The following is a 15,705-nucleotide window of genomic DNA, read 5'->3' as shown; positions in this document are numbered from 1 at the left end:
CCTGTTCCTATTAGGCTTTTCCCTCAAACAGACCTTTACTTTCTTTTCAGGTAATGTTGGCCTTCATTTTCTGCCTACTTCAAAGTACAATTCAACCTCTCCATGATCTTTTCCAACTTAATAATATTTTTCATCATAAACTGGCAAAATAAATACATGAAAAGCTCTAAAAATAGCCGGGCCCAGGGGCTCACATCTGTAATCCCAGCATTTTGCTAGGCTGAGGCAGGTGGATCATGAGGTCAAGAGATGGAGAGCATCCTGGCCAACATGGTGAAACCCCGTCTCTACTAAAAATATAAAAATTAGCTGGGTGTGGTGGCATGCACCTGTAGTCCCAGCTACTAGGGGGGCTGAGGCAGGGGAATTGCTTGAACTTGGGAGGAAGAGGTTGCAGTGAGCCGAGATTGGGCCACTACACTCTAGCCTGGGTGACAGAGCAAGACTCCCACTCAAAAAAAAAAAAAGAAAAGAAAAGAAAAAAGAAAAAAAGCAAAGTTCTACAAATAAAGTAATTTGTCTTACAGCTTAGCTATTAACACTCAGAGGGCAAGTACAAAATCATACAGGATACTACTAACCACATGACATACACTCATGAGAAAACTAATGGTATTCATTCATTTTTAAAAACGATGTTTAACATTTACTATGTTTAAAGCACTGTGTTGGAAGTGGGGATACAGTTGTGAATGTCAGAAACAGCCCCTAGCCTCCGGAGTAGTATAGTGAATGTTACAGTTTAACTAATGTGCTTACAAAGATCATCTTCAACATTACTAAATTATCAACCTGTCATTCAAGAAAGTCAATCTTTTAAAAAGAGCATCATGAAAAACAATTTGTGATGATGTAATACATAATACAGTTGTATTCTGTATTTGTGGGATTTCACATCTGGGGATTCAACCATCCTTGCATAGAAATATTTGGAGGAAAAAATTGAGTCTGTACTGAATGTGTACAGACTCTTTTTCCTGTCATGATTCCCTAAGCAATACAGTATAACAACTATTTACATAGCATTTACATGATACTAGGTATTATAAGAAATCTGGAAATGAGTAAGTACACAGGAAGATGTGCATAGGTTATATGAAAATACTATGACATTTTATAACAGAAACTTGAACATCTTGGACTTTGGTATTTATTTGCAGGTGGTCCTGGAACCAATTCCCCATGGATGCCAAAGGATGACTGTATACATTTTCTCCTTCCTAGTTATTTATTATATGGGGGGGAAGCTTCTTGTTTCCCCAATTACTAAATGATTTCTCAATTTCAAATTAGTCCAAAGGAAAAATTAACTTTTCATACTAGTAAGAAACACTATTGCCGAAAGTTAAATTATTGGTTCAAATTTGTTCAGGGATCTCTTTGCTTAAAGTAAAACTGACGTTACACTAGTGTGGTGTTAGACACTCATCAGCAAACACCTGTTAAACTGTCTAATTAAACGGCTCTGGACCCAGGGAAAATGCGTATCTCCATCACTTAAAACCTAAGAGAACTCTGTCTCAGTTTCTTGTCCTATATAATAAGGAATAACACTTAATGCTTATTAACTGCTTAACACAATGTGTGGCACACACTCAGTGTTCATCAGCAGTTAGCAATTCTTAACTTATTATGACTAAAGCAGTGTAATTCCTAAATATTCATGGCATGAAGCCAAGCCTCTTCTGGATAAGGATACACTTTTTACTATTATCAATAAATGTTCTGCACTAAGTCTTAAAATGTTTATGAACATATATAAAACTAAAGAATATATCTCAAATAGTTTTCAATAATCTTATTCCATGATTATAGCTTTAACAAGACATATAACATCTTCAAAGTAATTTTGTTTGTTTGTTTGTTTGCGATGGAGTCTCGTTCTGTCTCCCAGGCTGGAGTGCAGTGGCCTGATCTTGGCTCACTGCAACCTCTGCCTTCCGAGTTCAAGTGATTCTCCTGCCTCAGCCTCCCTAGTAGCTGGGACTACAGGTGCATGCCACCATGCCCAGCTAATTTTTGTATTTTTAGTAGAGATGGGGTTTCACCATGTTGGCCAGGATGGTCTCGATCTTTTGACCTCAGGTGATCCGCCCGCTTCAGCCCCCCAAAATACTGGGATTACAGGTGTGAGTCACCACGCCCAGCCCCAGAGTAATTTTTAAACACAACGTTTTTAAAATTTCTTGGCAGATAAATTTCTTAGGTCATTTATTTTTGTGAACTAATACTTATAAGAATTTCCCCCTAAATTACTATGTTTACCTAATGGTAAGAGATACAAATCCTTTTTTTCTGCCACAGGAGTAGCACAAACACTGCCCTCTGAAAGCAACCATCCTAGGAGGAACACTATTCCTTATACCTAACATCTCCCCAAATCTGTAACAGATAGGAAAATATTTTCAGGGATGTAAATCAATATCTTAATTTTATTAATTTGGAGATGCGCTTCAAATAAGCATTCAAAAGTAATTTCTGAAATTTAGAAATTCTCAGACTATGCTTCAAAACTACAGAAAATCAGTAAAGAGGTCTCCCCACAAAAGCAAATCAAGCTTTATCTTCTCAGTAAGGTACTCATGTGATTTATTATGCCTCTTGCTAAAAATGAAGAGAAATTCAACTTTTAAATTAAATTTGTCTAAAGATACTTTTTGTGACAAGGGGGCTTACTGCTAAGCCCTTCTAGTCTCCAAGGAAACATATAAACAAAAGCATACATTCAAATATGCAATATATTTAAACCTTTTCTATGAACTTCTTTCTCACTGCAATTTATATATATTTTCCCCCTCTAAAATAGTGAGCCTCAACCAGAGGTAGTTTTGGTCCCCTGGACACATTTAACACATTAAACAATGTTTGGAGACATTTTTTATTCCCACTGTGGGAAGGGAGAGTGTGATGATGCTCTTGGCCTGTAGGGGGCAGGACTGGGGATTCTGGTAAATATCCTACAATACACAGGGTAACACATGAAGACTCGTCGGATCCAAATTGTCAATAATGCTAAGACTGATAAATCCTGCTCTAGAACCATCCTTAATGCACCTATTGATTCCACTCATTTCTGAATACAAAGAAACTCCTGGCTATGTGATCTTGGGCATCTTATTTTATCTTTCAAAGCCTCAATGTCACCAGCTGTAAAATGAAGACATTTTATAACTGTTGTTAAATGAGATAATAAATCTTAACATAACTGGCACATAACAAATCACAGTTATAGTTACTATTTCTCACATCTGACCTTTACATATAATATTTTCTCTCTTGGAGTGCTCTTTTTTCTGTTTGTTTACCGAAGTTAGTACTCTGTATTCACAACTATTAAAACAATCTAAAATTTTGTATTTATAAAATAAACATGAGCATTCTTCATTAAATTGTATCATTTTTCCATACCATTTCCTACCTACCCTTGCCACCAACTAATAGAACAAATACAATCCATAATTTATCTTAGCTAAATTCTTGTTATTTCAACAATCAGAAATCTAAAACTAGAAGAAAGGTTTCAACATTTATTGAAAACCATTTATCTTAAATTCAAGATGCAATGTAAAAGATAAATGCTTACATTTCAGTTAATATTAACTGTTAAGGGTCTGTCTAAAAACATGCATTTTGAATAAATTTTTTAAAATTGAAAATAATATTCATAACACAAATTGCAAGTTACAGAAACATCCCAATGGTGTGAATAACAATGTATATCAACTCACTTGTCGTATAATAAAAAGAATGGTAAAATTATGAAGTATATTTGAAAACAAAATTAAATCATTTCGGATACTTCCTGAAATAAAATGTGACTGCTAGATTCCACAAACTTAAATCATTTATCACTGATATAAAAATGTCCCAGGATAGAGTAATTCAAGTAATACCTGTGTGAGAAGTCATTTAGAAAATGATGACTAAAATTGAAGTTTAGAGAAAGGGAGCTCAAAACAAAACAAAAAACAAAGGGTAAAAACACTCACACCCTAAATGTAAATTCTGCATTGGTTTTTTAAAATACTGTCCAGGTGAAACAAAATAGGAAATAAATTCTAAGTGTTTTGTAAGTAATGAATGACCGACCAATAGACTGTTTAGCCTACATTTAATTAAGTAAAATCAAATTAGTGCCGAACATCTTTCCCAAAAACCAAATCATCTAAGATTTTAAGACATTTTTGTATTTTCCATTAGAAAATTTAAAACTAAAAAATTTCATTTTAATTAAATGTCATTTAGTAATTCCAACTAATTCCAAGTTTCCAACAACAGTTGAAAATATTTTGAGACAGAGGAAGGGAGGTGGTGGGAGTGAAGGAAAAAAATAATAGGCAAACCCCTACCTGAACCAACTGGAGATGAGCCAACACTGAGGCTCTGTAAACTTCCATTCCTGAGCAATGTAGGAGATTTCTGCAGACTAGAGCTTGTTATGCTTCCTGCAGCTGATGCTACAGATGATGTTGGTGAAGCAGAAGAAACTGAGAGATGAGAAACATTCTCTTGATTTTTGTTTCCTTTGGGTCTACCAGGTCCATGCTTACTTTGCTTATTTCCTTTCCTTTTCTTTTCCTTTACAGTTTCTTCTTCTATGCCAGAAGTTTGAGCCCGCTTATATCCTGCTGTAGGAAGGCTGGAATTACCCAAATCTCCAGGTGAATTTTCAAAGCTTTTAGGCTGTGAAATAACAGCTGAGGTTGAAGGGAGGCCAATTAAGGTACTAAAACTATTTACCCCCCCTTCCTGGCTTCCAGACTCTCCTTTATGTACATCTTTGGTTGCTGATGACTGTTGGGAGTGAGAGTAACTGTCATTACGCAGATCTGAGTCTGTAAAGCTCAGGAAATCCTGGGGAGACTGTACTGAACTTCCAGAAGATGATTTTACACTGCCTGGAGTTCCTGAAAAACTGCCTGTAGTTTAAAAAAAAAAAAAAAGAAGAAGGCGGGGAGGGGGGACAGAAAAATTGGATGCTAAAGTTCCCATAAGCAGCAGACATGAGATAATCATTAAAGAGAAGAGAGAGTTAAAAAAAATTAACTACAACACTTAGGACATCAGTATATTAAGACTTGAAAACTTATTACTGAAGTCAAATTTATCCCTAAAATTACCTTTAAAAATACGTGTCATTTTATAGATGGTATTAAATGTTTACTGTGGAATTGCAAGCTATTACTTAAATAATTATTAAGATATAAGATGTGTTTTATTTCACCTACCTTTTGCCACAGCAACATTCCGCAATTCTCCCCCTAACACCTCATGTATGCCTGAGGAAGGACTAAAGAACAGTAGTCTCCTTTCCACAGTCATGCAAGAAGACATTAACAAGACTATAATCTGACTCTAAATGTATAGGGGAACTTCTTTTTTGAATATTCAAGGTATGACTGAAAATGTTCCCAATATACAATAAGAACCTAAAGACGTTTCCTAGGTTATGAGTTCTAAGTTTTAACTTTAAGACATACCAGTCATTGTTACTGTTCAGCTGAATCTACCACAATAGAAAATGGATTTGACAAAATAATGATCATATGGAATCTAATCTATGCCTCACATTCTCCCAATCCAATTTTCATGCAACTTCATAAAGAAATCAGCCAACACTGCTTATTCTTTCTTTAAAGAACATCAGCACCCCACCATGCCATTCTAAGATATAAGAACCTTACGGTGGGTACAATGGCTCATGCCTGTAATCCCAGCACTTTGGGAGGCTGAAGCAGGAGGATCATGAGGTCAGGAGTTCGAGACCAGCCTGACCAACATGGTGAAACTCCGACTCTACTAAAAATACAAAAATTAGCCGGGCGTGGTGGCGCGGCCCTCTAATCCCAGCTACTCAGGAGGCTGAACCCGTCTCTACAGAAAATTTAAAAATAAGCTGGGCATGGTGACGCATGCTTGTGGTCCCACCTACTTGGGAGACAAAGGTGGAGGCAAAAGCTAACTGAGGGTCTGAAGCGGGAAGAATGCTTGAGCCCAGGAGGTCAACCTTGCAGTGAGCCATGAACACACGACTGCCCTCCAGCCTGGGCAACAAAGCAAGGCCCTGTCTCAGAACACACACACACACACACAACCTAGAAAACAGGGTGTTGTGTTAATCTGTTAAACCTCAAACTTCGTAACAAATGCATTATTAATCAACTTATTTACTGAGACCTATGTAAATCCCCTAAAAATTGTCCAGTATTTATCTACTAAAAAATGTAAACCTTAATTGTATTTATTTATTTAGTGGGTTTTGTTTGTTTTTGTTTTTTGTTTGTTTGCTTTTTGAGGCAGGGTCTTGTTCTATTGCCTAGGCTGGAGTGCAGTGGCACAATCACGGCTCACTGTAGCTTCAACCTCCCTGGGTCAAGCAATCCTCGCACTTCAGCCTCCTGAGGAGCCGGGACCACAGGCGCACATCACCACACCTGGCTAATTTTGTTTGCCTGTCCAAGGAGACAGGGTCTCACTCTGTCACCCAGGCTGGAGTGCAGTAGTGCAATCTCAGCTCACTGCAGCCTCAACCTCCTGGGCTCAAGCAATCTTTCCACCTCAGCCTCTGAAGTAGCTGGGACTACAGGCATGTGCCACCACGCCCAGCTAATTTTGTATTTTTTAGAGAGACAGGGTTTTGCCATGTTGCCTAGGCTGGTCTCCAACTCCTAAGCTCAGATGATCCACCTGACTGAGCCTCATAAAATACTGGGATTACAGGCATGAGCCACTGTGCCCAGTCCACACACAGCTAATTTTTAAATTTTTTATAGAGATCCTACAGCCTATTAAAAAATTTTTAAATTTTTTATAGAGATATATAAAATTTTTACCATGTTGCCCAAGCTGGCCTCAAGAGTTCTGCCCGCCTCAGCATCCCAAACTGCTAGGCTTATGGATGTGAGCCACCATGCCTGGTCAACCTTAATTGTTTTTAACATTTAGGAAATATAAATAAAAAACACTCATAGAAAAGATGACAGGAACAGTGGCTCAAGCCTGTAATCCCAGCACTTTGGGAGGCCAAGGCGGGAGGATCACCTGAGGTCAGAAGTTCAAGACCAGCCTGGCCAACATGATGAAATCCCATCTCTACTAAAATACAAATATTGGCCAGGTATGGTGGCATGCACCTGTAATACCAGCTACTCAAGAGGCTGAGGCACAAGAATCACTGGAACCCGAGAGGCGTAGGTTGCAGTAAGCCGAGATTGCGCCACTGCATTCCAGCCCGGGCAACAGAGCAAGAAAAAGAAGGGCTGTTCTACAGAACTCAAAGCAAAGCTCCAGCTTTTATTATTTTTCTCCCCAATTTTAAGCATTATTCCATGTCTAGTTAAACATTAAAATTACAATTCAACTCTGGAAACACAAATCATATTATAAAAGGAAAGAAAAGTATCAGAAAATTTAATAGGAAACACCATCTTTAAAGTAATCTTACTATAGCAACTAATCATATAATAATCTAGAACATCCATTTTTTAAAAATTCTTTTACAAAGCATAACTATTATTAACCATTTTAAAGACAAGTATTTTAACTAAAACATCACTAATACCTTGAGGAAAAGGGCTAGCTGCTGACACAGTTGTTCCTGGATTTCTTCCACCACCAGGCTTTCTTCCCCTTTGACCTGAGCTGTGAGCTGAAGATTTCTTCCCTTTGCCCTCTGACCCTCTAGTCTCTGAAACATCTTTTCCACTAGAGGTGTGCGCAGAGACTTCCTGGAAATTTGCATTTGTAAATCGTGCAGTAGTATCTTCCAAGCGTTTCAATGATCCAGATATAGAGTTGTTGCTAGTGCTTGTATAAGTCTAACATTTTGATTCAAAAAGGGAAGGAAAAAGAGTTGATTACATTTTAGTTACAGAAAACAATAGGTGACACGTTAATAATAAGAACTTGCAGAATAAACACAAAGTTTCTGTTCTAAAAATAAGTCAGTTCACCTAAGAAAATCATCCAAAAACAATTTAAGTCTATTATAATTACTTAAACAAAAAAAAAAAAAGAGGAAAGAAAAAGCATAGAGAATTTAAAGATGGCTGTTTCAGGATCAAATTGCAACAACTAGTAAAAGTATGTATTAGTTATATTTATGAAGTGACACACAGTAACACTGAAGATAAGCATTTGTCAAGCAACATCTTTTTTTTTTAACAATGTCTACACTTCTTAGACATGAAATTAAAATAAGCTTTAGTGTTCAACAGAGGAAGGTGACAATAAGGGACTAACGTGCTACAAATCCATTAGAGGACCATATCCATGAATTTATAAGGCTAGCGGAGGACAGAGCGAAACTTTTTAAAGAATTCAGGTGAGGGTCCCTTTGCAAAAAAAAACAAAGATTTGAAACAGAAATCATTTTTCCAGTTGTTATGTTGAGGAAAAAGTTATATATCGCAAAGGTAAGATTTTATAACTATCCCTAAAAGTGGCTCTCAATTATTCCCTTGATCTGCATTTGTTAAGGAAAAAGGATGAAGATCTGTATTAACAGTTTCCAGTTTCAGCAATCATTTTTATTACAAGGTATACCCAAATAATGGCGAATACATGAAAGTGTATTATACCAGATGCACATTAATTACCATGTTTTGAAATCAAAGGTTTATAAAGTCCACTAGGGCAAAGGTTTTAATGTCGCCAATAAGTTCACTAAAGTATCTGAGGCATGGACAGCATAAAGTTCGCGAAGTGCTTGCAACATAATCGGCACTAAATTTTTGTTGGATAAGTGAATACTTTTTTATTGTATGTATCTAAAATCTCTGCTATAAAAATGAAAAAATTTGAAAATATGCAAAAGTGAATTTTCCCACATACAGTCACCACTCAACACAAACAATCAGATGAATATGAAAAACGAGAACATGACAATAAAATCAAGTTTCAAAATGGCTGGCATTTTTAGCAAAAACAATTTCAAAAAGAGGAATAAGAGAAGAAATTAAGTGTTTGGAAAACCAAATCTTTCTTGTGGCTTTTCTATCAATCTGTTGCCCTCCCCAGCCCCCATTATCTCAGTGCCAATAATGGATATTCATCATTAAATACAAGAAATATTTCATAAAAACAAAGGACTCCACTATTCTAACAAACTACAATCCACAAACAAGAACAAACGTTTCAAAGTAAGTTTAAAAGGAAAAAAAAATCCCATTCTACAAACCAATCACATTTAAGCTGATGAAACTTCATGGCTTACTTTAGAAATATGAACCTTTTCCATGCTGGGCAGGTCAATTTGGAAACCACCCCACCTCATTTTTCAAATACTTTTTCCAATTACTTGAGTTGATCCTGAGGTTCTCCATTCCTCTCACATCTGATCCTTGCATGACCTAGTGAAGTTTAAAAGTCATCTAAGAAAACACAGTGGTGTTCTTCACTCATGTATTTTTGTTCATGTATCAAATAAAGAATGGAGAGAAAATTGGGTAGAGTACTACAATGAAAATACACTATTCACTTCCACATGACAATCTACATTAGAGATGGTCATTTTTCCCACTTATTAACAGAGCATCCTTGCTCAAACCCTCAAGTATAAATCTATCCATAAAAACCCATGAAAACATGACATTTGGAAGAAACAATATTACAAAGAAAGCAATGAATAAAGCAATCAAATTTCAGTGACAAAAAATCATATTAAAACCATAACTGAACATTTTTTAAATGTCCAAACCTACATTTCAGAACATAATCAGACTTAATATGAAAAAAATGAATTTTAGCTTTAGATGTTAACAATTTTAAATTATACATAATGACACTCACTAAGGCAATGCAGGGTTCATTCAAAGAGAAACCTCTATTTTAATTCCATGTTTAAAAGTGATTTTAAAAGTACTTATTCCATAATGTGCTGTTGGGACGATATGGCACTAGGGAACTCCATTATAAACATACAACAATCAACTCAAAATCGAGGAAAAGACAGGTAAAAGGAGACCAGAGGGAGGTGGGAGATGGCTGAAAGACACACTATGAGTAAGCCCAAGACTAAATTCACAAAATCTTCTTTCCTCACTTTTGTATTCTAAATGTCTATCATAGTATGAACATCTCACTGCTCTGAGTGTAATTCTTGTACATAATAGTATTTATTTTTTCACGCAAATTGAACCACAAAATGCAAACTACTTCATTTGGTGCTCTACTGAAAAATATAAGTTCTTTTGTAGTTGTTGTTCTTTTCTACTGGAGATAAAACTGGATATCTGGCTGTACTGAGAGTCTCTGAAGTGCTGCATAAATACTTTGTTCTACACTGTGATTTATAGGCAACTTAATCTTTTAAAAGGCTAATTCAGAATACATGTAATTTTTATTTCACGGCCAACTATTAGTCCAAAGATAAGCTGCAACACCAATATACCTACACAATACCATTAAGTGGGAACAAAATTATTTACTTCAAACAAAAATTTAAAACTAGATCCAAAATTAAATAACGACTCTATAACAAGTAACCAAAGAAAAAGCAGCTACGATTATTTACAAAAGGTATGGTTGCCTCAGATTAGTCTACAAGGCTCTGTCATCTACACTGGTGACAAGAAGTGCTATGCCTTCAACCATTAGAAAACATAATGTGCTGGTTAAAATTTTAAAATAAAATTATGTACTACTCAAGTGTCCCATAAAAAACCACAAACTTTGTACCAAGACGATCTTGAGACTACAACATGTAAGCTACCCAACATAAATCACCAAAAGAATGATTAAAAAAAAAGAACAGTGAGCTGTAGAACAACTTTGAGTAGCCTAATTTACATGTTACTAGACTACTCAAAAAGAATGGGGGATCAAAACAAATGAACAAAAAATCCCCACAAAACTGAAGAAATAATAGTGGGAAAAATTATAAAATTGATGAGAAAAAAAAAAACCTCACAGTTTAAGAACCTCAAGTAACCCCAAGAAAAATAAATATGAAGAAAAGTAAATGAACTCAGTTCATTATCAAATTGTTTATCATTAAAACCAATGATAAAGAGGAAATGTTACAAGAAATCAGGCTTTTCTTTTCTTTTTTTTTAAGGATGTCTTACATGCCAAAACAAAGATAAGAATGAAAGCAAAATCTTCCCTAAAACATTCAATCTAGAAAAAAGGTGAGTACTAAAAGAAAAAACTGTCAACTTAGAATTCCATGGGCAACTATTATAAAATATCTTTCTAAAACAAATACAAAATAAAGGCTTTTTTGGATATAAAAGCTGAAAGAACTAATCACTAGCAGACCAACACTACAATAAATGCTGAAAGAACTATTTCAGGTAAATAATAAATGAAATGTGAATATACCAAAAAGAATGAAGAGCATTAGAAATGTTAATTGCTAATGGTAAATGTAGTACAGAGAGATGAAGCAAGATGATGTGAAATTTCTCATCACACCACTCAAAACAGTGTGCAAATTATAATTTATTTATTTCTGGAATTTTCAATTCAATATTTTTCACACCTCAGTTGACTGAAGGTAATTGAAACTGTGAAAAGGGATAAGTAAGGAGTAACAGACAAATACAGTAAAAATGATAAATAATAAAGACTTGTTCATAACTTTTTTTTTTGAGACGAGTCTCACTCTGTTGCCAGGCTGGAGTGCAGTGCTGTGATCTTGGCTCACTGCAACCTCCACCTCCCGGGTTCAAACGATTCTCCTGCCTCAGCCTTCCCAGTAGCTGGGACTACACAGGCGCATGCCACCATGCCCAGCTAATTTTTGCATTTTTAGTAGAGACAGGGTTTCACCACGCTGGGCAGGATGGTCTTGATCTCTTGACCTCGTGATCCACCCGCTTCGGCCTCCCAAAGTGCTTGGGAGGACAGACATGAGCCACCGCGCCTGGCCTATTTTGAACTCTTTATAAGACAGCTGATGTAGAGCAAAAGGAGTAACAACAAATTGTGAGTTTTGTAACAGATGTTAAAAAAAAATAAATAAGTGATAAAAATAGCACGAAACCAAAAGGGTAGAAGTATATAGCTACAAGGTTCTTACACTATATGTAAACTAGTATAATTCTGCTTGAAGGTAAACTCTGATAGACTAATGATGCTATACCGTAGTCTCTAAAACAATGCAATGGAAAAAAAAATTATTGCAAATCAGGCAAAACTGAATCACAAAAAAGGTTCAATCAAACATACAGCAGAGAAAGAGAGAGAGAGAGAGAGAGAGAAAGGAAAGAGAAATGATGGGCAAAAAGAAAAGGATTAGCAAATGTTAAATTAAAATACAACTACACAGAGGCCAGGTGCGGTGGCTCACACTGTAATCCCAGAACTTTTGGAGGCCAAGGCAGGCAGATCAACCAAGGTCAGGAGTTCGAGACCAGCCTGGCCAACATGGTAAAACCCCATCTCTACCAAAAAATACAAAACTTAGCCACATGTGGTGGTATGCCACCTGTAGTCTCAGCTAATCAGGAGACTGAGGTGGGAGAATCCCTTGAACCCAGGAGGCAGAGGCTGCCATGAGTTGAGATCAAGCCACTGCACTCCAGCCTGGGAGACAGAGCAAGACCCTGTCTCAATAATAATAATAATAACAACAACAACAACAACAACAACAACAGTATTATAGTAAAATACAACCACTCAGAGAATCATATTATATGTAAATTCTCTAAACATCCCAATTAAAAAGCAAAGATTGCAACAATGAATGAATAAACTCAAAACATGACTATACACTGCTTTAAAGAAACCTATTTTGGCTCAGCGCAGTGGCTCACACCTGTAATCTCAGCTACTGGGGAGGCTGAGGCAGGAGAATCGCTTAAACCCAGGAGGCAGAGGTTGCAGTGAGCCCAAATCATGCCATTGCACTCCAGCCTGGGCAACAAGAGTGAAACCCCCTCAAAACAAGCAAGCAAGCAAACAAACAAACAAAAAAGAAGCCTATTTTAAGTTAATTTAACTTCAGGCCAGGCGTGGTGGCTTGCACCTGGAATCCCAGCACTTTAGGAGGCCAAGACAGGTGGATTCAGGAGTTCAGGAGTTCAGGACCAGCCTGGCCAACATGGTGAAACCCCATCTCTACTAAAAATACAAAAGTTAGCCAGGCGTGGTGGTGCACACCTGCAATCACAGCTACTTGGAAGTCTGAGGCAGAATCACTTGAACCTGGGAGGCAGAGGTTGCAGTGAGCTGAGATCATGCTACTGCACTCCAGCCTGGGTGACAGAGTCAGACTCTATCTCAAAAAAAAAAAAAAAAAAAAGAAAGAAAGAAAAAAGAAATATATTTTAAATATAGAGGCACAAGGAAAGTATAAGCATGGGAAAAGAAACATCAAGCTAAAGCTAATCAAAAGAAAGCTAAATTCACCATATTAATATCAGCCAGTAGATTTCACAACAAAGAGTATTAACAAAATACAGTGGCGTACTCATCAAGAAGATACAAAAATCCTAATTGTTTCTGCACCTGCTCACAGTAATTGACAGAACAAACAGGCAAAAAACAAGTAAAGACATAGACAACTTAATATAAATCAACTTGACCTAATGGACATTTACAGAAAAACTCCACACAACTACAATACACATTCATTCTTTTAAAAAACACACAGAGCCAGGCGCGATGGCTCACGCCTGTAATCCCAGCACTTTGGGAGGTTGAGGGGGTGGATCATGAGGTCAAGAGATCGAGACCATCCTGACCAACATGGTGAAACCCTGTCCCTACTAAAAATACAAAAATTAGCTGGGTGAGTCCCAGCTACTCGGGAGGCTGAGACAGGAGAATCACTTGAACCTGGGAGGCGGAGGGTGCAGTGAGCTGAGATCGCGCCACTGCACCCCAGCCTGGGGACAGAGGGAGGCTCCTTCTCCCCCCCCCCCAAAAAAAAACCCACACAGAATATTTAACAAGATAATCCATGTTCTGCATCAAAAAAGTATCAATAAACTTAAAAGGAATGATATAATACAAAAATATTAAATTAGAAATCAGTAACAAAGTGAATATCCAAATATTTCTAAACTAAATAACACACTTTTAAGTAACTCATAGGTCAAAGAAGAAAAGGAAAACCACAAAGCATTTTTTTAAACTAAATAAAAATGAAAACATGACATATCAAAATTCATAAAGCCCTACTTAAAAGGGAAGTTTATATCGTTAAATGCCAATACTAGGAATTCTGGTTTCTCGTTGAGCATACGAGGAGAGAGAAGTCTTTGCTCTACCCTAAAATAAATACAAAGCTCAACAAACTGAAAATCACCAACTCTTATATAAGTAAATTGAGAGGTCACAGGGCAAACTGCTAAACAAAAAATTGGGGCTCATACCTGTAATTTCAGCACTTTGGGAGGCGGAGGCAGGCGGATCACAAGGTCAGGAGATCGAGACCATCCTGGCCAATAAGGTGAAACCCCATCTCTACTAAAAATATAAAAAAATTAGCCAGGCGTGGTGGAAGGCGCCTATAGTCCCAGATACTCAGGAGGCTAAGGCAGGAAAATGGTGTGAACCTGGGAGGTGGAGCTTGCAGTGAGCTGAGATCCTGCCACTGCACTCCAGCCTGGGTGACAGAGCGAGATTCCGTCTCAAAAAAATTAGCTGGGCGTGGTGGCACATGCCTGTAATCCCAGCTACTTGGAAAGCTGAGGCAGGAGAATCACTTGAACCCAGGAAGCGGAGGTTGCAGTGAGCCGAGATCGTGCCATTGCTCTCAAGAGTGAAACTCAGTCTCGGGAAAAAAAAAAAAAACATGGCACATTGGCACATGTATACCTATGTAACAAACCTGCACGTTGTGCACATGTACCCTAGAACTTCAAGTATAATTCAGAAAACAAAACAAAAAAAACCAGAAAGACAAATCAATGCACAGAGAGACTTACAACTTACCTAAGCAAATCCAGCAGCTGAAACCTCTGCAGGAACCAGTCCCAGGGAAAGAAAAACTATTTTAATTGATAAACTGCTAGAGGCAGTGTGGACAAGGCTGAAAAAGAAAACCTCCAGGGGTACCCGGTCTTGGGGACCCTCACACTTTTGTGAATTTTACCTCTAGGACCTCTAGCTGGCCCGCAGAGTGAATACCGGAGAAAGAGTCCCCAGAGATCCCTCCAATAAAGGGGAAAAGGAACCATTTTGAAATAACCAGAGCTTTGTTTTCCTAACAAGGCCTGCTTTCAGGAGAAACCATTTAACGAGAATCTAACCTGTGGAGGTTTTTGTCAGAACCTAACTAACCTAGGGAAGGAAAATGTACAACTTCAGGCGACTCTAACCATCATCCTGTTCCACTTGTGGGAGAAAAAAATAACTAAGAAGCCCCTATGCAGTTCACATTCCAGGGGTAGAGGTTCACCTAAAGACTAAAAATTATAGAAGTATAAGATGCCTCTTGTTCCCCACAATTTACTAGTGTGTTACTAAAGGTCTACTTATAGTGCAGTTCCTTTTGCCAGGACATAATGTTCAACATGAAACAACAACACAAAAGGTAAAAAATGCAGTTTAAACAAAGTAAAAAACCATCAGAAACTAAGTCAGACATGGTAGGAATGTTGGAATTATGAGACCAAGAATTTTTAAAATCTATGACTAATATGATAAGGAATTTAATGGAAAAGGCAGACAACATGCAAGAACATATGCATAATGAAAGCAAATCAGAAATGCCAGAGATCAAAAACAAACAGAAATGAAGAATGTCTTTCAGGG

General features: G+C 37.2%; 1 protein-coding gene across 1 annotated transcript in view; it reads right to left on the bottom strand.

Moving 5' to 3' along the window:
- The window catches only part of MLLT10 (MLLT10 histone lysine methyltransferase DOT1L cofactor), a 249,797-nt gene that overhangs the window by 73,440 nt on the left and 160,652 nt on the right, over positions 1-15,705 (bottom strand). Inside the window, 2 exon segments of the mRNA XM_017869231.1 lie at positions 4,350-4,919; positions 7,562-7,817. Coding sequence (XP_017724720.1) covers positions 4,350-4,919; positions 7,562-7,817 — 826 coding nt within the window.

Source organism: Rhinopithecus bieti, unplaced genomic scaffold (genome assembly GCF_001698545.2).
Source record: "Rhinopithecus bieti isolate Rb0 unplaced genomic scaffold, ASM169854v2 scaffold_3043, whole genome shotgun sequence".
Taxonomy (NCBI): domain Eukaryota; kingdom Metazoa; phylum Chordata; class Mammalia; order Primates; family Cercopithecidae; genus Rhinopithecus; species Rhinopithecus bieti.
Note: the sequence above shows the minus strand (reverse complement) of the source record. Positions and strands in the feature narration are given on the sequence as shown.